This window comes from Ursus americanus, chromosome 7 (assembly GCF_024610735.1).
Source record: "Ursus americanus isolate L20-20 chromosome 7, mUrsAme1.1.p, whole genome shotgun sequence".
Lineage (NCBI taxonomy): Eukaryota > Metazoa > Chordata > Mammalia > Carnivora > Ursidae > Ursus > Ursus americanus.
Genome location: NC_142133.1, coordinates 9599657 through 9621851, shown reverse-complemented (window position 1 = coordinate 9621851; position 22195 = coordinate 9599657). Strand labels below are relative to the sequence as shown.

The 22195-nt window shown below is 39.5% G+C and overlaps 1 protein-coding gene across 1 annotated transcript in view; it reads right to left on the bottom strand.

Moving 5' to 3' along the window:
* The window catches only part of LONRF2 (LON peptidase N-terminal domain and ring finger 2), a 54250-nt gene that overhangs the window by 19691 nt on the left and 12364 nt on the right, over window positions 1–22195 (bottom strand). Inside the window, exons 3-11 of the mRNA XM_087863298.1 lie at window positions 14759–14881; window positions 12445–12603; window positions 11716–11917; window positions 11269–11368; window positions 10873–10987; window positions 7599–7720; window positions 6065–6223; window positions 2719–2881; window positions 81–230 (exon numbers count right to left, since the gene is read on the bottom strand). Coding sequence (XP_087719424.1) covers window positions 81–230; window positions 2719–2881; window positions 6065–6223; window positions 7599–7720; window positions 10873–10987; window positions 11269–11368; window positions 11716–11917; window positions 12445–12603; window positions 14759–14881 — 1293 coding nt within the window. The remainder of the gene's footprint in view (window positions 1–80; window positions 231–2718; window positions 2882–6064; window positions 6224–7598; window positions 7721–10872; window positions 10988–11268; window positions 11369–11715; window positions 11918–12444; window positions 12604–14758; window positions 14882–22195) is intronic.

The window sequence follows — 22195 nt, the reverse complement described above, 5'->3', positions numbered from 1 at the left end:
TAATTTTCCTTCAGAATAATATATCTTAGCACATTATAGCAGCAAATAATAGCGTTATAAAAGAAATAAGGAGAATATACCTGAGGCTCAGATTCCCTGTCTGGCATTAACCCAAAATGGCTTAAAATTTGTTCCTTCATGTGATCCTGAAGTGAAGTAAACCAGGAAACTGACTGCTGATAAACTGAATCATGAAGACTGGTAAGTTCTTCATATGCTGGACCTTCCACCTGATCAAGGAAAAATGGACCACCATTTCAACAACTCATTAATACACATGAAATGTAGCAACATTGGCTGCATTTGCTAAGTGGATTCATGGCATTTATTTCTTAGAAAATTGATTAGTGTTTTATAAACCTATTATATGCTCAACATACAAATCTGTACTTTTCTTACACAGTGAGGACCTATCTACCCTGTCTATCTAGAACATCCTGATTTTTCTCTTAACAATATAAACATATCCCATGTTACCACGAGTAATTTTCAATGGCTACATGCAATCCTATATTTGAGAATGTACTACATTATCCAGGCCAGATATATTTAAAAATAACACAGCAATATAAATATTTATGCAAAAGTGGGGAGGTTGTTTTATTTTTGTTGTTGGTGTTGAGGGAAGGGACCGTCATTCCCTCAGGATAGTTTCCTTGAAGTAGAATTGCCAAGTCAAAGAGTGAGACATTTAAAATATTGTATTCCATATCACCAAACTATACTCTAAAAGACATGTTACAGCTACGCACACTCCCTGCTTTAGCCTTACGCAGCGGTAGGCCCTCACACTGTTTCTGGGTGCCTATCTCACTGCCAAGTCACTCATTTTAAGTATGTCCCAGTCCTACTCAGGAACACCTAAGTGGGAAAAGCACTGGGCTGGGAACCAAAGGACCCGGGTATGTTCTGGCTTTATTACTGATTCTCATGAGCCAGTCATACGGCCTCCTGAGGCTAGAGCTTTTTCATCTACAAAATGGGAATAAATCATTCAAGTCCTTTCTGGTTACAAAATTCCAGTATCTCTGAAAACTAGGGTGAACTGAGAAATTAGATTATAATGCATACAACCATTCTCAATGTGACGTATACAAATTAAACACTCATATGTGGTAGAGGATTTTCCTTTTTTAAAAAACCACCAAAATTATTTCATGTTGTAGCTATGTAAGCTCTCATTTTAAATACATATACCACTACAAATCTCCATCCATACAACAGTCAGTAAACCCTCTCCTCAGATTTATTACTGGGGCAGCAGAGGGACCCCGAGAACAATGACATTCAGTCACATCCTTTAAAGGCCACTCCCTGGTCCTGAGGCGTTAGGGTTGACTCGCTGTGCTCGGCTCCCCTGCACCGGGCAGCCCTGTGCTCAGGATGACCAGAACCAGAAGCTGGAAAAGGGACAGTGCTGGCCCTGTGGGTGTGGCTCTACTCATGGGCGTCACGAACGTACAGGACTGTCCCCAAAGTGACTTCCAGTGTGATGTCAGACAGCTAAAAACTCTCACTTTCCACGTTTGTAAATGTGAACCAAAGAATTCGCAAGAGGGATGCAGTAATGCCAAGGGTTTCCTCTTTCTAGAAGGATGTAATGTTTTTCTTGCAGGATAATGTACATACGGAAAATGCATAGGTCGTAATGGTTGGCTCGGAGTGTTGTCAGCCATGCACACCAGTGGGACCATGATCCTCAACAGGACAGGGGACGTTTCCATCACCCACGATGGGCCTCCACCCAGCCAGTCTCTGCCCTCCAACCCCAGAGACAAGTGACGCCTGGTCTGGGCGGCGTATGAACGGAGCTACACAGCATGCGTGGTTGTGCGGCCGGCGCCCCTGGCTGAGCATCACGTCGAGAGATGTGTGCGTTGAGAGACTGAGGAGACTCTTCCAGGCTGCTCTGTGCGCCCCCAGTCCCTTCATTTTCATTGCCAGGTAGTACTCCATCGTATAAATACACTACAGTTTGTTATCCACTCCTGTGCTGAGGGGCATCTGCACTGTTTCTTGGTCTGGGCCGTTAATGAATAAGACTGCCAGGGACATCTCCGTACACGTCTTTTTGAGAACCCCTTCAAAACATTTCATTAACCTGTCAAAATATAAGTTCTGATATGTCTACTAGACATATCAATATTTCTTAAGGGGTAAGAGAGCCCAATCTTTTACACCGAGCTTTAGAAGGTGTTTTTAAGCACTGTTTTTTATATTATATCTCATTCTGAACTAATACCAGTACCCGGAACAGGGATGGACTACTACCCACAAGTCAGATCCTGTTCATTGCCTGTGTTTATGTAAACAGCATTTTACTGGCAACCAGTGATGCCGACTCATTTACGGGCTGTGTACGGCTGCTTCTGTCTGAGCTGAGGAGTCGCAACAGACACTGCATGGCCTGGAACATCTATAGTATTGACTGTATGGCCCCTGTAGGAAAAGTCTGCTGGCTCCTAGGCCAGAAACACCGAGACAACAAATCACAAAGGCATTCGCAAGGTGCAGCAGTAAGGTAATTTTTTTGAGGAGGAGATGGGTCCACCAGCTCCAACCCAGGTGAAAAATCCACGGACGTACCAAGTAACTGAAGTGCTGAATTAGGGAGGATATAAATAATATTGTCAGTAAAAATCCGACCGAGTTTTTCCACAGTGCAGAGGGAAACAAGGTGACTGACCTCTAAACACGCAGCAGTAAGATAAACCTCACCTTTTCATCTTCGAGATACTCGATGTCGGCTGTGTTATAGCCATCTCTGTGGCGGTGGCTTAGAACTCTGAACCGACTGATTCCAATGGCATCCACAACCGAACTCCCATCAGGAAACGTTCTGACGTCCTTAATCTCCAGCATGCAGCCGTACTCCGAAATTCTGACAGGACAGTCAGGAGAAACAACCGTGATTTTAAAAATGCAAAGATCTAAACAAACAAATGGTGTCTCCACATGGGACCAGCAAGCTTATTTTCTCTAAGAGACACCTGCAGATGATTCCTTCTGTTAAATGCGAAACATACGGGTGTGCAAGGGCTGCAGAGGGAGGGCTGGAGGGAAAGGGGACCTTGTGCCTCAGTCATTCAAACAAGCTAGTGATTTGGAAGGACCTGAGGGGTGGAGGGAGAATTCTCCGTCCCTTTGGTCAGGGCACTGGCAGGGAGCACAGAGAGTACAAGGTATGTCCGGGGCTCTCACGCCACTCACAGATTCTGCTCCCTCCTCCCCCATCTCCACTACTGCCGGGCAGCTCTGTCCTCCCCAACAAAAGAAAGTCATCTACAGTCACTGCCTTCACCTCCTGTCCCCATCAGGCCTCCATACCCCACCATTCCACTGAAATGACCCCACAGGAAGTCATACATGACCCCACAGGAAGTCAGACATGACTCTGGCATGAGCCTGCTGATCTGTCACTGACCCAACACCCTCTGCTGCTCTCTGTCACACGTTTGTAAATGTGAACCAAAGAATTCGAAAGAGGGATGCAGTAATTCCAAGGATTTCCTCTTTCTAGAAGGATGTAATGTTTTTCTTGCAGGATAATGTACATATGGAAAATGCATAGGTCTTAATGGTTGGCTCGGAGTGTTGTCAGCCGTACACACCAGTGGGACCATGATCCTCAACAGGACAGGGGACGCTTCCATCACCCACGATGGGCCTGACTAGTGCAGCCCTTCATAGGTGCCTCCCTCCCCCACGTGTCCCTCACACAGGAGCCACCCAGGGTGGCATCCTCGCTCCAAAGCCATCCCTGTGATCTTACCCACTCTCACTCTTTTAACTCTCATCTGCTTCCTGAGGACACTGATTGAGCCCATTACACGTCAAGCACTACATGGAGCAGTTTAGAATATGTGCTCATTCAAGCCTCACAAAAACAGGAAGGTTTAAAAAAAAGCAACAACTTATGTAAGATTTAGACCTGAGATCTGAACCCGAGGCCACCTAATTCTAAAGTAAATGAACAACTTCAGTACACACCTTCAAGCTAACGATGAGTGACGGTTCCCAAGTCACACGCCTGTAAGGCTGGACACCCCTACTTGGATCTCTCCTAAAACTCTCTCTTCCTGCTTGTCTAACAGGGCTATCTTATCCATAGCCATGGCATGGACGGAGGTGCCCTGAAGATCCCCTTCAAGGGAGGACTGACTGCCCCAGCCATCAGCAGACAAATGCCTTCAAATGTCAGCTCTCCCAAAGCCTGTCTCATCTGCAGAACTGTCTTTCCAATAAGCATCCTGTCCTGTCTGTGGACAAGAACTTGTGAGCGAATGCAAATTCCCCTTGCATCTGTAACTCCCAGAGCATCTGGACTCTCATGCTTGTCCACATGAGGCCATTAGAACGTGGCCCAAAAAAACCAGCTGAATTCTTCCTACATACTTGCAGGTCTCCGTCTCTTGGGCTTTGCCACAGGTAAGCCACACTTTTGTCTACTGTTCTCCCTGGAGGGACTTGCCTTTCCTCACTTACTGTGAGCAACCTCTGCTCACCAATGGGTTCAAGAAACTTATGTCCTATAGTTTATCTGGAGTAATGCTCTTCTTAGTGTTCTGTATCCTTCATGGAAGCAGAACTTCTGGAACTTGTTTTTTCACTCTGCTTTTGCTGGTTTTGATGAATCAAATTTTAATATATTCAAATTTATTAATCTCTTTTTCCATGCTATGTGCTCTCAGCATCTTGTATAAAAAAAATCATTCTTTTCCTTTTCCTAATTGTGGTCTCCCAATGTTTTCTCTTAAAATTTGTATATGTTGTTTTTCACACTGAGAATGTAAATAACATGTATTAATTTGTGTACATGGTGCAAGGCAGAGAAAAGATTATTTTTTCCCATTTGGACTGCCCACTAATTTTCTAAGCACCTTTTAAGTGAGCAGCTTGCCTTTTCTCACAAATTGTATGTAAATACGGCATTCATATATGAGTGGATCTGTTTCTTATCTCCATATTCTGTTTCAGTGGTCTGCTTACGAGGACTTCTAAGTTTGTTACGGGAGTGTTCTCCCATCTTACTCAACTGATTTCTTCAAAACTATCATGGTCTTGGTCTTTTGCTTTTCCATAATAATTCTAAAATCAGCTTGAACAATTCCATGAAAAAAACCCTCTTGGAATGTTGACCGAAACTACTTTAGATTTATAGACTAATTTGGGTAAAACTGACATTTCTATGACATTGAAGTCTATGCATCCATCCATGGATATGGTATTTCTCTTCATTTACTTAGATCTTCCTGAATATTTTTCAATAAAGCTGTAGAATTCTTTCCATATATAAAGGTCCTACACATATCTTTAAAAAGATCTGTTCCTAGGTATATATGGTGGAAACTAGTGGATGGTCCTACATATCCATGCTCCCTTTCTTCCTGGGCACATGGGTAGACTACATTTCCCAGGCTTCTTTGCAGTAGGTGTGAGCAATAGTGATGTGTACCCCCTTTTATTCTGAATCCTTTCAGAGAATATGTGCCTCTTCTACCAGCTAGAACTTACATGAAGTGACCTCATTGTAACCATGCTGTAATGACAAAGCCCTAGGGGGATAAGGAAGCCAACAGATGGGAAGGACCCAGAGTCCCCAGAGCAGCCATGGAGGGAAGCTGTCTGCCAGCTTGATGTAAAATGAGGAGAGGTAAAAACTAAGAGCTGGGGTATTTGTAAGACTGAAATTTGTCTGGTTGTACAGATGGAGGTTTCAATTTTTTAGCAAATTTTTTAGACCTTAAAAGTTAGGCTGAGTTTGTTTGCATGGTGAACTAAAAGAGAATTATAGGCAGAGGGAAGCATGGAGGTATGAATATGAACTGTATTTAGAGAAAGGCAAATAACACGGTAGTGGACTAGCAAGTATGATGTCTGAAAGAAAGGAGCAGGAGATGAGGCTAGAAAGAAGGCTGGGATCACATCATAGATGGCCTCGGACTTATACCTTGTTATGTAATGGGAGACACCAGAAGTTTTCAACATCATCTTAAATTGTTCTTCAAGAAAAAGAACAAGTTATGTATTTATTTAGGACCCTCTGAATGCTGACAATTCTTACCCTGCGTGCTCAGCAGACAGACACATGCCAAACCGTTTGGTGCCAGTTTCCATGCATCTTCTTATCATAAGCCGATAGCGGGGCTCAAAGACATGAAGAGGGCACGGGACGGTGGGGAAGGCCATGGCACACACGAAGATGGGGACATCTCTGGTCAGACTGTTGGGTGAGGGAAAATGTAAACTGAGAAGTAGGAGCAGTTAGAAACAAAAGGGAATATTAGCCACTGTAAAACAGCAAAAGCTAGCCAACCTCAATTCTCTCATTTACAACGTAAAACCCTCAGGCCTGTCTTTAGTGGGAAAAGGAAGCCAAGGACCACCTCATGAGAAAGTTATCAGCTCACCGGGTTTCCTGCCAAGCCTGTCTTATTTACTTTGATGAGACAGAACATGCTGAATTGTATTAATTTAATTAGAAAAAGTTACACCTTATGACCATGATAAATAAAAATTCTAAGGACCTTGAGGGCACTATGCTAAGTGAAATAAGTCAGAAAAATGAATTCCGTATGGCCTCACTTACATGCGGAATCTTAAAAAAGAAGAAAACCAAGCCCATGGATACAGACAAAAGATTGGTGGTTGCCAGAGGCTGAGGTGGGGTGGATAATGGGTGAAATGGGTGAAGGGGGCTGAAGGTACAAGCTTCCAGCTGCGAAATAAATAAGTCCTGGGGATGTAATACACCGCACGGTGACTACAGTTAATAATACTGCATTGCGTATTTGAAAGTTGGTAAGAGAATAGATCTTAAAAGTTCTCACCACACGAAAAAGAAATTTGCTAACTATGTATAGTGATGGACGGTAAGACTTACTATGGTAGTCATTTTGCAATATATATAAATATCAAAGCATTATGTTACATACCTGAAATTCATATAATGTTATGCATCAATTTTACCTCAATAAAAATAAATAATAAGAAGAGAAAAAAGTTCTGATGAAAGCAAAAACTACACAGTAGTCAAAGATAATGAGTTCTAAATAAAAAGGAGTGGAAGAATGATAAGACCTCAATAGTTAAAGTTCGCCACAACACACAACTCTGTTCACTTTAAAAAGTAAAAATAATTGTCAAACCTATTTCGAGGGGTAAACCTATTTTCCCTTCCATTTTTATTTACTGTGCCTTTTCAATTCTGGAAAACTCAGTACCACTTACTTAGATACAAAAAACAACTATGTAATTTTGTGAAGACACACTTTTTTAAAAAGTGGGCTCCATACCCAGCATGGGGTCCAACATGGGGCTTGAACTCAACCCCGAGATCGAGACCTGAGCTGAGATCAAGAGTCAGACACTTAACCAACTGACCCACCTAGGGGCCCCATGAAGACACACTTTTGAAATATTTCTTATGACCCCTCTCAATTAAATTTCCATAAACTCTTTGCAATTAATATTTTTTTCTATTTTTAGGTCTAATTTCTCTGCCAAGAGGGGAAAAAAGCTGAGATAAAGGTATGAATGCAAGGATTTCCTTCTTTAATCTGAACTCAAGACCAAGTACATATAACATGAGGACTTACTTTGACAGTTCTGTCATTTCTTCATCATAAATTCTCTTCCTATCAGAGAGTTCATCAGATAAATATCGAAATATTAACTCTTCGGCCAGAATAGTTATATTAAAATTTCTGCTTGCCAGCAACTGTAACAAAAGGAAATGTTAAGTAATACCATTTGGTAAATAATTCTAGAGGACAAAGCACTTTCTCCCCAGTAGAAACTGCCAACAAGGAGGGAGAGGGGTGGAGTCTCCGGAAGACAAAGGGATGGGAATGGAGAACCTGGAGGTCAGCCAGCCTGGGGTAGGGACAGGGGCCGGGCCGTTCCTCCCCTCTGAGAAAAGGGCAGGATTAGGTGTTCATCACCTGGAGGAAGGATGAGTGATTCCCAGCCTTGCTGGCTTCTCCATTCTCAATCAAGTATCACAATGGCAGGGAAGGGAGAGGAAGCGAGTGGGATATGTTGTGAAAGAAGAGAAATGGGAAATAATCATCCGAGAAAGTGGAAAACTGAAGCTACTAGAGAAGCATAGTAAGAATGACTACTAATGTTTTGAGTCTGAGATTTAGAACTGTACATTTAAACTGAAACCATTCTTCCCAATTTTGCGCCTTCTCTCTAGCTTTGCTTTGTTACTTATATGGGCATGTGTGAGAGGCAGAGTTGACTTTATTTGGATTGGGAAAGGGGCTGAGGGACCAAGGAATTACAGCTGGATGTGAAGGGAAATAGGTGGAAATTGAATTAAAACTGCTAGGATCAGTGGCTGGAAGGGTCCTATGTAGCTGAAGATCTATTATTCTGTGTGTGTGTGTGTGTGTGTGTGTGTGTGTGTGTGTGTGCACTTCTTCTATCTTAAGCCTATGAATTTGCAAATAACTACCCTTTTCCACTAACATCCTAATATACATCAGGTACCAATTGCAGATGCTTCAGGCCTTAAAATAGCCCTACCCAAAAGTATCGTCTACAATGCACAATAAAGAAGATGGGTCTCAGAGGGGTGAAGGGACTAGTGTAGAGCCACACTGGGACCAAGACCTCGGGGCTGGTAGGTTTCAATGTGCTGCTGTTGCTTTGTTAACTTGCTGCGTCTCTGGGCTTGGGCTGCTCTACATATTTCTAACAGTTCCATCTGGGCGAGTCCTAGACATACTGCCATGTCTCCCTTTAGCTTGTGTGAAACAAGCTACATGTATTGCCGAAACTAAGAACTAGGAGTCCAGCCTCGAGTAACAGGACAACTAGCAAAAACAAGTTTAACTTAATTCACAGTGAATATTATTAATGACATCCGTGTTTTATTCTGTTAGTTTATGGCACCATTTTATTGAAGAGTAATACAATACAATCTGCTTTACTTGGCACCACGTTACCCAAGACCTCTGTGCATACAATAGATAGTTGATGACTCATGCTTATAATAATGCATGTGAGCAAGTCTAAGCTCATGAAGGGGTTTCTGCATGGAAGAAAGATCAAATTATGATTTTTAATTTTAGTTGGCTGTGTTAGATTCTAATTTCTGCAACACTGGCAATCCATGCAGAGCCTGCACTTAATCATTGGCTCATTCATTCATTCATTTAATCATTCATTCATTTACTCATAATCATAAGCCTCTACCATGTGCTCTGGCCCCTGGAGAGAGAGTGAAAACAAGGCAGAAGTCTTCTCTGTCCCTACGGATCTTGTATTACAGTGCCAGCCTCAACACACTGCTTCATCACACAGCCCCTACCAGACAGCGCTGAACATGGGCGTGAACGAAGGGTCTGTGTTACAAACCATGGTCATAAAGACATGCATTGTACTGTCTGGGAATAAACAAGCCGCCTCCAGGCCCACCGGCCCAGACAAGCATGGGTACAGCAAGGCAGCAGGCCAGATGCTATGCCACCGTTAGCAAGAAGAGAGAGCAAACACAGCCCTGTAGACCGGCAGAGGAACCGCCAAAGGAAACTACTACGCAAACTCAAAAAGCACCCACCATCATGACACATGGTGTCTAGTACAATGAATCATATTCCTGGTGAGAGCCCTGAATAACTTAGAGTTTCAGGATGTATGCGATTTAAAGAAGTAAGTATGTACATAGAATGATTTAGAAAGGTCTCAATTATAATAACTTATTTTAACAAATTTTGGCAGTAAACTAAGTTACAGTTATTTAAAAACTCACATAAGTATAATAACTTCTTTACCATATCAAATTCAAAAATAAATTTTTTACTGGACATTTGTTTTAAAAAACTACTTTATCCTGGACCACCTGGGTGGCTCGGTCGGTTAAGTGTCTGACTCTGACTTCCGCTCAGGTCATGTTCTCAGGGTCTTGAGCTTAAGCCCCACATCAGACTCCATGCTCACCAGGGAGTCTGCTTGAGAGTCTCTCTCTCCCTCTGTCCCTCCTTCCCCAGCTTGCACCCGCACACCCACACACTCTCGTTTTCTCTCTCTAAAAATAGACAAATAAATCTTTAAAAAACCACTTTGTCCTACTTAAAATACATTAAGTGTATAGAAGTAATTAAGGCAAATATTATTAGTACATTTTATGGATTAAAAAAAACCTTCCCCCCACCAAGAAGTTAAATAACTTGCTCCGTGGAAGGTTAGTGGCACCAGAGTCCAATACAGTTGATACATATTCACAATTTGAAAGGTTGATCAGAAAGCCTTTAAAAGCCTTTAAGTGTTGTTTATTGTATTTATGTGACAATTTATTTTTGAGTTAGAGATAATTAAATAGCTTCCTCCACAGAATCTTAAGTATGACTGGCTTTGATTATAGACAAAAGACACAACTGACAACACACCAACGGGATTTCCCAGTGGTCAAAACTGATCAAGTCTTCGATCCCATGCAAAACTGAGTACCACAATATGACTTCACCTTGAGATGAGATAAAGGACAGAATCCTTGGCACATATTAAGTGCGTCATGATGTTATCTCAACCCTTTACGATTAACATATGGTGAGGACTCAGTAATGTTATCTCAACTATTTATAACTAACACATCGTAAGAGCTCCGATTATGGTACCTGTTTTCAGTATATCTCAACTATAATCTATGCCTGAAAACTTCCCTGAAGTTTAATTGTTTCTGTATCTAAACTTCCCTTGTGTACTTTTTGAGAAATCAATGGGAAAAAGACCTATCTTTGACTGGAGAAATCCAACTTTCCTTAGTATATGGGTAAAAAAGCAAAGCCAACCCAAGAAATGAGCATCTACTGAGGGATGAGAGGAGGGGCTCAACAGTCCTGTTGTTTCAGAAGAAATACTTACTTCCGAGAGTTTTTCTTTACACAGTGGACAATGTGGGGCATGGTCGAGGCAGCGCTCAAGGCATTTCAGGCAAAACGTATGTCCACATGGTGTCGTGACAGGTTCAAAGAGCAACCTGGAAAATATATCTGAGTTTTTAGCCAAAAATGTCCAGAAGAGATTTTCAAATAATCTATTTATTTTCTAATAATTCCTTAAGACAATTCTTTTACGGCTGTAGAAATTACTGATATCCATTTCCATTGAGATTTTCCTTATCGAATTTTTAGAAAATAAATCATTTATTACTAAGGTATACATAATTTCTCTGATAATAAAAAGCCCATTATGTTTAGGATATCCAATTCAGAAAGGATGAGTTTTTCAAAGAGTCGCACAGGTTCTCTGTCATCCTACCTCATGCAAAGGGCACACTCAAAGTCAGTTACATCTATGGAGAGTTCTGGACTTTCTCCTATGTTAGAGGTCATGTTCCTTTGAGGTGAGGAATCTGACTCTGAAAAAGTTTAAAATGCTATAATTAACATTGCTCATCTGGACAAGAGCATGCAGCAACTGCATTTCCTCTGGCTAAAATGTGTTACACCAATATAACAAATCATTTATCTGGACTGTGAGCATGAATAAACATTAAAGTTATAACTAAAATTTCCCTATTTCTGACTATGAAGTCTTTGTAGGATTAACCATTTAAACTGTTCTATAATCATAAAGCTGATGTATTCCTTTCATTATTAATTTCAAACTATCTGTGTAAAAACTTTTTAAAAAAATATATTGAATATTAGCTAACATTCTGTCACTCTGGAGTCCTACAACTCTATAACAAAATAGCTTACTGACCTTTCTTGGGAATTTTCCCAGGGCCATTCAGGTCTTGCACATCCTCCAAATCATTTGGAAATTGTCTCTTTAAACCGGTGCTGGGTGCTGCTGGAAGGATACTCTCTAACACTTCTTTATCCTCTTCAAAGTGCAGACCCAGTATAAAATACAAAACTGAAGAATTGGTATTTCTAAACACATCAGATTTCTCAGATGGGTTCTGGTTAAATGGGAAAAAAGAATCCTGAATATTAAAGAAATCATAACATAAGAGAAAATAATATTCATGTAGTGGCCTTTCTTAGAAACCTCTGGAAAGAAGAGGGCTTATGCTCTTCCTTCATGACTGGTTTCATCTATTAACATCTAAGATGAGCTTTACACATTCCACGGTAAAATACAGAACGATTCTTCTTGAGACAGATCAACTGAACATCAATCTTCATATATTCAAATCATCCCTCTGCTTTCTTTTCTCCAAGCCAAAATAAATCCAAGTCTCCTGATGCCTGGGTTTCTCAATATGTGGTGTCCTGAATGCTTCTACATGTTTCTTTCTATTGTGTTCATTATTTCCACCAACTTCCTTTAAAAGGTTCAACTTTCAGGTTGAGGAGCTAGAACCAGTCTTGAGAAGTACTTCCAACTAACACAATGCCACACTCTGAATAACTTGTAAGTGTTCAAAATTAAGGGATTACATAAAGCTTAATCAAGATAATACTGACAAACACATGCACCTCATACCTTAGAACCCCCGGCACTGCCGCCTTCCTCCAGAGGCTGGGTGTTTTCATGGCTGGAACACTGAGCCTTTAGCCTGCTGGTCAACATTCTGCTTTGGATGGGAGATGTCAAATTCTGATGCACATTTTCTGAAGCTGGAAAAAACACCTCACACATGACCTATAAAATTTCCAAGAAGATAAAAAGTATTTTAAAACACTTTTGAAAAATACATAATATGTCTTAAAGATCCAAAGGAAACTATAAGGCCAAATAGGCCTAGCACACTGAAAAGAATAATTACCATATTCCAGTTGCCAAGTGCTACTATTTCAAAACTCAAGTTTCTGAAACCATAATCGATGCTTTAGGCAGTTTAGCTACCAGTCCCTTTCCAGCTTAGTCTTACCAATTATAAAATATGAGCATTACCAATTCTTTCTACCTGGTCCTTACACATCTGCTACAGAAAATCACCCCTAAGAGTCTCATGATTAGGAGAGAAAAGTGGGGTGTAGAGGTTGTGGGGGTCCATCCAGGCTGTGATCACCCACAGGACTGAGATAATTCTAGAAGACTGCTTGACTTACAAGATAACCACAAGAGCCGCCTAGTAAAGAACTTTAAGGGAAGACCAGGTGAAGAGCCATAATTCTAGTTCAAGAGCCATGGACTAGCCTTTGGTGGTGGTGGGAAGTGACTGCCGGTCACTCCATGGTCCTGCCAAACCTCATGGACTCAGCTGAATCCGAAGACTTAAAAGAGGTATAAAGGAGTGACGGAAACCCAATAAATCACCAGCCACTGTTCTTCATGTGACAGGTCAGTGCACCGGCACCCATGACCCCTGTATCAAGAAGGAACAGCACTCAGCAGGGACATCAGTGTCCTCAGCACTGGCTCTGAGGGGCTCCAGTAAAGCAGCAGAAGGCTGCCTGGGGGATCACCACGTTTCGTGGGCATCAACAGACTGGCAGTGTTTGGGCCCTGAGATAGAAGACATCTACCACTCACAGAATGCTACAGGGAAAAACATCATATCTGAAATAGCATGAGATAGACAAGAAGCACCCCCAAGCACCACCAGACCTAGATTCTGGCCCAGGGGACCTCTGTAAATCTGCTTAATTTTGAGCTCAGGCTGAATTTCATTACGATGCTGTTGTAAAGAGCAGCTGAGATATGTTTTAAGGTTCTCGTGAAGTTTGCAGTTGGGACAAAGCAGGCAGGGATAGAAGAGCCGATGTTAAGATTCAGTATTATTTTGACAAGTTGAAACGATGGCCAAAACCCATAAGTGATCATTTGACAGCATTAATGAAGACCAAACCACTGCACAATACAAGGATAAAAAATATCCTCACTGAAGGTTCTCTCACTGAAAACAAAAAAAGATCTAGGTGTTTGGCCTAACTATGGTTCTAATAGGAGCCAACGGTGTAGTATTAGGCTAAAAATAAACAAACATGCCTCGTGATATAAACACAAGGGAAGGTAAAATTCCCCACCTGTGGCTGTCAGGTGTGCACACTGAGGTACGCTGGAACGCGTCCAGAGGAGGAACCCTTACAACCTTGTTCCGTGAGAAAAGGATGTTCAGTCCAAAGAAAGACTTAAGGCAAAGATAACAGCCAATTTCAAATATCTAAGGTGGTTTAAAATGGAGGAGGAAAAATGGATTCATTTCCTGTTGCTCCAGAAAATAAAACTAGCCTGTAAAGTGGAAATTGCACGGTACATGTACAAGAGAAGTCAGCAATGAGTATTGTTTAAATAGGGAAACACTGACATAAAAATAAGAACTCCCGGTCACTGCAAGTGCTGAGACTAACTATTGTATAGGCTCTTACAGGGTGGATTCCCACAGTAAATGTGACTCGGTGACCTCTAATGAGAATGGGTTAAAGACCTGAATAAGAAAAAAGATATTTCTGCATCATGCTCGTGAAGCTTTGATGAAAATTTCAAGTCAACCTATCCAGCTAAACTGGTATATTTTGTATATCATCACAATGTCTCTCATAGGGCTCCTATCCAAACTATAATGCTTGAAATTACAAGTCTAAGAAAACTCACTCTGCCTCCCTAGCCCGTATCATTATCCGTGCAGAACGGAGCTATGTAAATGCTGTCTCATGAAACACTGGGCTTTATCCCTGGATGAAAGTTATCAAACGTGTGAAACTCATCGTTATTCCTGTGGGTTTTTAATTACATTGTCATGAATATTCAGAACTATATTCCTTTTTTTATTTGACATGCAGGAGTTACTCAGCGTGGACATAAAGGCTACAAATGAGACTTAAAAAAGAAAGTCATTTAAAGAAAATCACACCTTCTGCGCTTCTTTCTTCACTGAGTTACATTCAGGATTTAAAGCAAGGCAGTAGAGAAACTCCTTTAACACTTCCTTACTTCTTCCCAATCCAGAAAGAGCCTGAGCCTTCATATGATGCCCCTGGATTCATCAAAAGACAAGATACACATTTTTAAAGAGTGTGATTATATACTTGCATACAAAAAGCCCCGAAAAAAATCATTAGGACTACTGAATATTCGGATAAACATATTAGCTAGAATAAACACAAACCCACCAAGGATGGCTCTAGCTCTACTCCCCTGGCACCTGAGCAAACCCAAATATCTCATAACACACTCTACAGTCAGAGCACAAGAGTCTCGAGACCAGGAATTTGAGCCCAAGGCAGTTTCAAGGGCCATGCTAAGTAAGAAAGAAGCAGCTCTCTACCAACTTTAAATACATTCAGGCATCACAGATCACAACCACATTTCTGTCTTCAAGGAGCGCAATCTTGTGAGAGAAGACAGACATGAACAGAAATATCTGTAACACAAAGCATAACATACAAAATACTACAAGAGAAATAAACAAAGTGCAGTATGGATCAGTATTTTCCCCCAGCATTTTGTTTCTTTTTTGGGTGGATGCAGTATTTTCTCATATCATCAAAAACACTGTAATTTGTTTTTATCAGTTCATGTATTATATTTCCATTGGAGTCAGTCCTGATCATGCATTTTAGTCTTTTTCTTCTTTATTTTATTGACTTTTTTCTTGTGAATCCCTGCTTCTTCATTCATATTTTTAAAAGATGTACTGTTTCCAACTGGTTTTCTCTCATGTTGAGTCAGACCCTTGACCTCATAGACTTCATTATGAATGGAAGACTTTTTGGGTCCTTCATCTACATGTGGGAAATCTATTTGAGAGGTTTTATTTTCAGGTGTGTGGTAGGGAAGCCAGGCCTTAGGCTGGGAGCCCCACATACCAGGATTTAGAGGGGCTTACTCAGGGGGTAGGGGGAGGGGAATTTCTGCATGCATTGGCAGCCACACTTTTCCCCAGGCGGTTTGTCCAAATTCTTTGCGGGAGGTGGGGATGGGGCACTATGATTTTTTTTCCCCCACTACTGCTCTGCATGGCATAGTGAACTGGCATGTCAAGCAAACCTCCTTTCTTATTCCTTTCCCAAGAGTTTAAATTGAATCTTTTCTGGAGTTTGTATTAGGATATGAGCTTAGCTCCCATTTGAACTATAATGTTCTCTGCTTTTTCATCCGTTCACGTGCATTCCAAACATTTGCTGAGCTTTCTAATCTCATAAATATTCCCCATTCTCTTCAGTGATGGACTTATACTTGCTTATACTTTCTTGCTGCCACAGTTTTATGGAGGTATAATTTATATAGAATTAAATTCACCAATTTAAAATGTACAATATAGACTTTTGGGGCGCCTGAGTGGCACAGCGGTTAAGCGTCTGTCTTCGGCTCAGGGCGTGATCCCGGCGTTATGGGATCGAGCCCCACATCAGGCTCCTCCGCTATGAGCCTGCTTCTTCCTCTCCCACTCCCCCTGCTTGTGTTCCCTCTCTCGCTGGCTGTCTCTATCTCTGTCGAATAAATAAGTAAAATCTTTAATAATAAAATAAAATAAAATAAAATGTACAATATAGACTTTTGACAAATGTATACAATATCTAAGTACAACCACAATCGTGATGTAGCACATTTCCATCACCCCAGAATGTTCTCTCATGCCCTTCGAAGTCAATCCTCCCCTCTCTCCAAGTCCAGGAACCACTGATCTGTCAGTACAGTTTTGCCTTTTTGAGAATTTCATATAAATGAAATCACACATGTATTTGTGTGCCTTCCTTCACTTTAATGTGATGCTTCTGGGGTTCATTCACCTTGTTGAATGGATCAACAATTCATTATTCCCTATTACCAAGGAGGGTTCCAATGAATGGTTATACAACAATCTAAAGGCCCAGAATCGCCAAGGAAGTGTTGAAAAGGAAAAACAAAGCTGGACATCACAATGCTGGATTTCGAGCTGTACTACAAAGCTGTGATCACAAAGACAGCATGGTACTGGCACAAAAACAGACACATAGACCAATGGAACAGAATAGAGAACCCAGAAATGGACCCTCGGCTCTCTGGGTTATACAACAATCTGTTTATTTATTTCTATTTTTTAATTTTTAAAGAGAAATTTTATTAGTTTCATAGTACTTCATTCAGGAAGGTGAATCATACAATGAACCAGAAACTTTCAAATTACCTGACATTTGCTGACCAGTAACCTTACTCGAATTGTCAGGATAGGTCATGTGCACAGCACAGCTCACCTTGTTTATCCCCTTGAAATGTCTCAGGAATGACAGGTTTTTTGTTTGTTTTAAAGATTTTATTTATTTATTTATTTATTTATTTATTTATTTATTTATTTATTTGACAGAGAGAGAGACAGCCAGCGAGAGAGGGAACACAAGCAGGGGGAGAGGGAGGGGAAGAAGCAGGCTGGATCCCAGAACCCCGGGATCACGCCCTGAGCCAAAGGCAGATGCTTAAAGGCTGAGCCACCCAGGTGCCCCAGGAATGGCAGGTGTTGAGAGTTAAAGCAAACAGGAAAAAAAAAAAATACTGTCATGAAGCCCAAAACTAAGAATTTAACCTCCTCCAGATGATAGCTGAATTCATTTTTTTTTAAAGATTTTATTTATTTATTCGACAGAGATAGAGACAGCCAGCGAGAGAGGGAACACAAGCAGGGGGAGTGAGAGAGGAAGAAGCAGGCTCATAGTGGAAGAGCCTGATGTGGGGCTCGATCCCATAACGCTGGGATCACGCCCTGAGCCGAAGGCAGATGCTTAACCGCTGTGCCACCCAGGCGCCCCTCATTTTTTAATCCAGATTTATTGAGGAACAACTGACAAATATAACTGTATATAAAATGCAGCATCTATCATGATGATTTGATATACACACACATTGTGAAATGATTCCCACAATCAAGGTAATTGACACGTCCACCACCTCACATACTTAACTCAGTCACCCTCCCTTCCTTCCTTCCTTCCTTCCTTCCTTCCTTCCTTCCTTCCTTCCTTCCTTCCTTCCTTCCTTCCTTTTCTCCCTCCCTCCCTCCCTTTCTCTCTCTCTCTCTCTTTCTTTCTTTCTTTCCTTTCTGAATTCAGTTTGCTAGTATTTTTTGAGGACTTTGCATCTATGTTCATCAGGGATATTGCCCTATAATTTTCTTTTCTTGTAGTGTCCTTATCTGGATTCAGTATAAAGGTAATGTTGGCCTCATAAAATAAGTCTGGAAGTGTTCCTTCCTCTTCAGTTCTTTGAAGAGCTTGAGAAGGATTGGGATCAGTTCTTTAAATGTCTGGTAGAATTCACCTGTAAAACCATTTGTCCTGGGCTTTCCTTTTTTGGGAGATTTTGATTACGGATTCAATCTCCTTGCTCATTACTGATCAGTTCAGATTTTTTATTACTTCATAAGTCTTGGTAAGTTTTAGGTTTCCATGAATTTATCCATTTCTTCGAAGTCATATAACTTGTTGGCATATAATTACTCACAGTCCTTTACAATCCTTTGTATTTCTGTGGCATCACTTGTAATGCTTCCTGCATTTATAATTTCATTCTTTTGAGTCATCTTTTTGTCTTAGTCTAACTAAATGTTTGTCGGTTTTATCTTTTCAAGAAACCAATTCTTAGTTTCATTGATCATTTCTGTTGTCTTTCTAGTCTCTATTTTGTTTCTGCTCTAATTTTTATTCCTTCTGCTAAATTTGGGCTTAGTTTTTTTTCTAGTTTCTTGAGGAATAAGATTAAGTTGTTTGAGGTCTTTACTTTTATTAATGTAGGTGCAAACCTCCCTATTAGAACTGCTTCTGCTGCACCCCATAAGTTTTATTATCTGTGTTTCCATTTCCCTTTGTCTCAAGATTTTTTTTTTAATTTCTTCTTTGATTTCTTCTTTGACTCGTTGGTTGTTTGGAAGTCTGTTGTTTCATTTCCACATATTTGTGAATTTTCCAGCTTTCTTCCTGTTACTATTTCTAGTTTTGTACCATTGTGTCTGGAAAAGATACTTGATAAGATTTCAGTTTTCTTAAATTTGTTAAGACTTGTTTGGTGACCTAACATACGATCAATCCTGGAGAATGTTATTTGCTCTTGGAAATATCTAAAAGCATGACTGTTAGGTCACATAGGAAGTGTATGCTTAACTTTAAACTTCTGAACTGTCTTCCATTGTGTCTATACTGTTTTGCATTCCCACCACATTGTATAAGGGTTTCAGTTGTTGGACATCCTCATCCACACTTAGTATGGTCAGTCTTTTAAGTTTAAGCCATTTTAGTGGGTATTTAGTGTTATCTCTTTGAGATTTTAATTTGCATTTTCCTAATGACTAATGATGTGGAGCCTCTTTTCATGTGTTCAGTTGATATTCCTATGCCTTCTTTAGTGAAGTATCTGTCCTTGCCCATTACTTAACTGGGTTATTTACATTATGAAGGAGTTGGTAAGTGTTCTTTATATATGCTATATACAGATAGATGGCTTACCAGAAATATGTCTTGCAAATATTTTCTCCCATTCTGTTTGCCATTTTGTTTTTGTTGCAGTATCTTTTGAAGAACGGAAGTTTTCAATTTTGATGAAGACCAACTTACTTTTTCTTTTACAATTTTTCCTGTGTCCTGGATAAGAAATCTTTGCTTTACAAAAAGTGTCAGAGATTTTCATGTGTTGTTTTCGATATGCTATAGTTATAGACTATATGTTTCAGTCTATCCTCCGTTTTGAGTTAATTTTAATATAGGATGTAAGGAGAGGATTGAGGTTCATTTTTTTTCTTTTGCAAATAGATATCTAATCATCTCCTACTAAAAATTGTGAAAAAATTATCCTTTCACTATGGAGTTATCTTTGCACTATTGTAAAAAACTAATTCACCACTTATGTGTAGGTCTATTTCTGTACTGTCTTCTGTTTTAGTAATCTACACAGTTCTCATTAGTGTAGCTTTATAGTATGTCTTGGTACCAGGTAGTGTATTTCCTGCAACTCCATTCTTATTTTTTTTAATTGTTTTGGCTTCTTCTGTCCCTTGTATTTCCATAAATGTGTGTATACACATGTACACATATATGTATATTTTAAAGCCAAATTCTGCAGAGAAGAATACCAGAAGTTTAATTGGGACTGTGTTGTTTTTATTTGGGGAATCTGTCATCTTACTAACATTGAGTCTTCTGATCCATGAACCTGGTATGTATTTATACTTACTTAAATGATACTTAATTTCTCTCAGCAATGTTTTGTAGTTTTCGGTATACAGATCTTGTATGTACTTTGTTAACTTTATCCCTAAGTAAGTCATGCTTTTTTAAACTATTGTAACAGTTATTATTTTTAAAATTTCATTTGTACAACTGTTTCTTGTTGGTGAGTAGAATGTGATTGGTTTCATTTTTGCATATTATCTTGTAGCCTGCAAGTTTTTTGTAAATTTCTTAAGTTTTCCTCACAATTATGTCAACTGTGAACAGACAGTATTGCATTTTCCTTTGCATTATGTATGCCTTTTATTTCTTTTCTTTCTTTCTTTCTTTCTTTCTTTCTTTCTTTCTTTCTTTCTTTCTTTTTTTTTTTTTTTTTTTGTTTATTTGTTTTCTTTTACCATTCTGGCTAGGACCTCCAGTACCATATTGGTAAGTGGTAAAAACACTTTTTATTTTTCTTGGTCTTAGCAGAAAGTCATTCCATTTCCTATCATTAAGTATGATGTTTGCTGTAAGGGTTTTCATAGATAGTGGTTATCAGATTGAGGAAAGCCCCTGTTATTCCCAGTTCTTACAAAGTTTTTAACATGAAGGGCGTTCAATTTTATCAAGTGCTTTATCTCCATTTACTGCATTTTTTTTCAGTCTGTCAATACAGAAAAATTGATTTTCAAATGAGATAATGAGAGATATCAGTTTGAAGTTTGTTTGTTTTCTAATGTTTTTTTCCTGGTTTTGTTATCACAATAATGCTGTTCTCATAAAATAACTTTTCCCTCCTTTTCTGCTTTTCAGAAGAATCTCTGAAGGATTGGCATTATTTCTTCCTTAAATGTGTGATAGAATTCACCAGTAATTCCATCTGGTCCTGATCTCTTGGTGGGGAGGGTGGTTAACTACAACTTCAATTTCTCTAAATAGAGATAAGGCTATTGAGGTTCTCTGTTTCTTCTTGAATGAACATTAGTAGTTTATATCTTTCAAGGAGTTTGTTAACTTCTAGGTTGTTGAATGTATTGGTATAAAGTTGTTCATAAAATTGTTCTGTTTTAACCTTTTAATGTCTGTAGGATCTATAGTGATATCTCCTCTTTCATTCCTGATATTAGTAATCTGTACCTTTTCTCTTTTTTCCTGATTAGTCTGGTGAGGTATGTCAATTTCACTGATCTCTTCAAAACAGCAGGTTTTGTTTCATTGACTTTTCCTTATTGTTTTACTGTTTTCTATTTATTGACTCCTATATTTTTCTTTCTTTCTTTCTCCTTACCTTTATTTTAATTTGCTCTTCTTTTCTTAGTTTTTTAAGAAAGAAACAGATCACTCTTTTGAGACCTTACTTCTTTAATAACTTATCATTATAAATTTCCCTCAAAGAATGGCTTTAGCTGCACAGGACGAATTAGATGTAATGTGCTTTTATTATCAATGATTTCAAAATAGTTCCTAGTTTCCTTTGTGATTTCTTCTTTGTTGCATGCATTGTTTAGAGGTAATCTAATCAAACAACAGATATTTAAGGATTTCCTAGATGTTTTATTGTCATCAATTACTCTTTTCATTCTATTGTCAGAGAGCATAGTCTGCAAGATTTCAATAATTTGAAATCTATTGAGACTTTTTTTTTTACCAGCATAGGATTCTATAAGCATTAAAAAGCACAGGTATGCTTACCTATTTGGATAAAATCAAGCTTATCACATGCCTATTTGTATTTCTGCATATAGGCAAATGTTTTGTTAGCACTGGCTTATCTCCATTTGCACCAAAAGTTGTGAATCATTATCAGCCATGATCAATGGCCTGAAATTATAGTTTTGCCTGGATAAAACACACTGGTATAGAAGTCCCCAGTTGAAAACTCAAAGTTGGTTCTACAAGTGCTTCCATATCATCTCAGCTACAGTTGGACAACTTCATCCTTCCCTCAGTCCTTTCAGCTTACTTTCCAATGTTGCTTCTGCCTAATCCTTTAGTTACAACATTAACCTGGAAACAAATTTCTAGCCTTCATTATCTTAAATTGATTTATCAGGGTATACTTCCACTAAAGCTATTCTTCACTAGGCATTTATCAAGAACTGAGGTCCATAGATTTGCAATAAATCCTAAAGACATAACCCAAATTCCAAAAGCTAATAATTCACTTGCTGGCT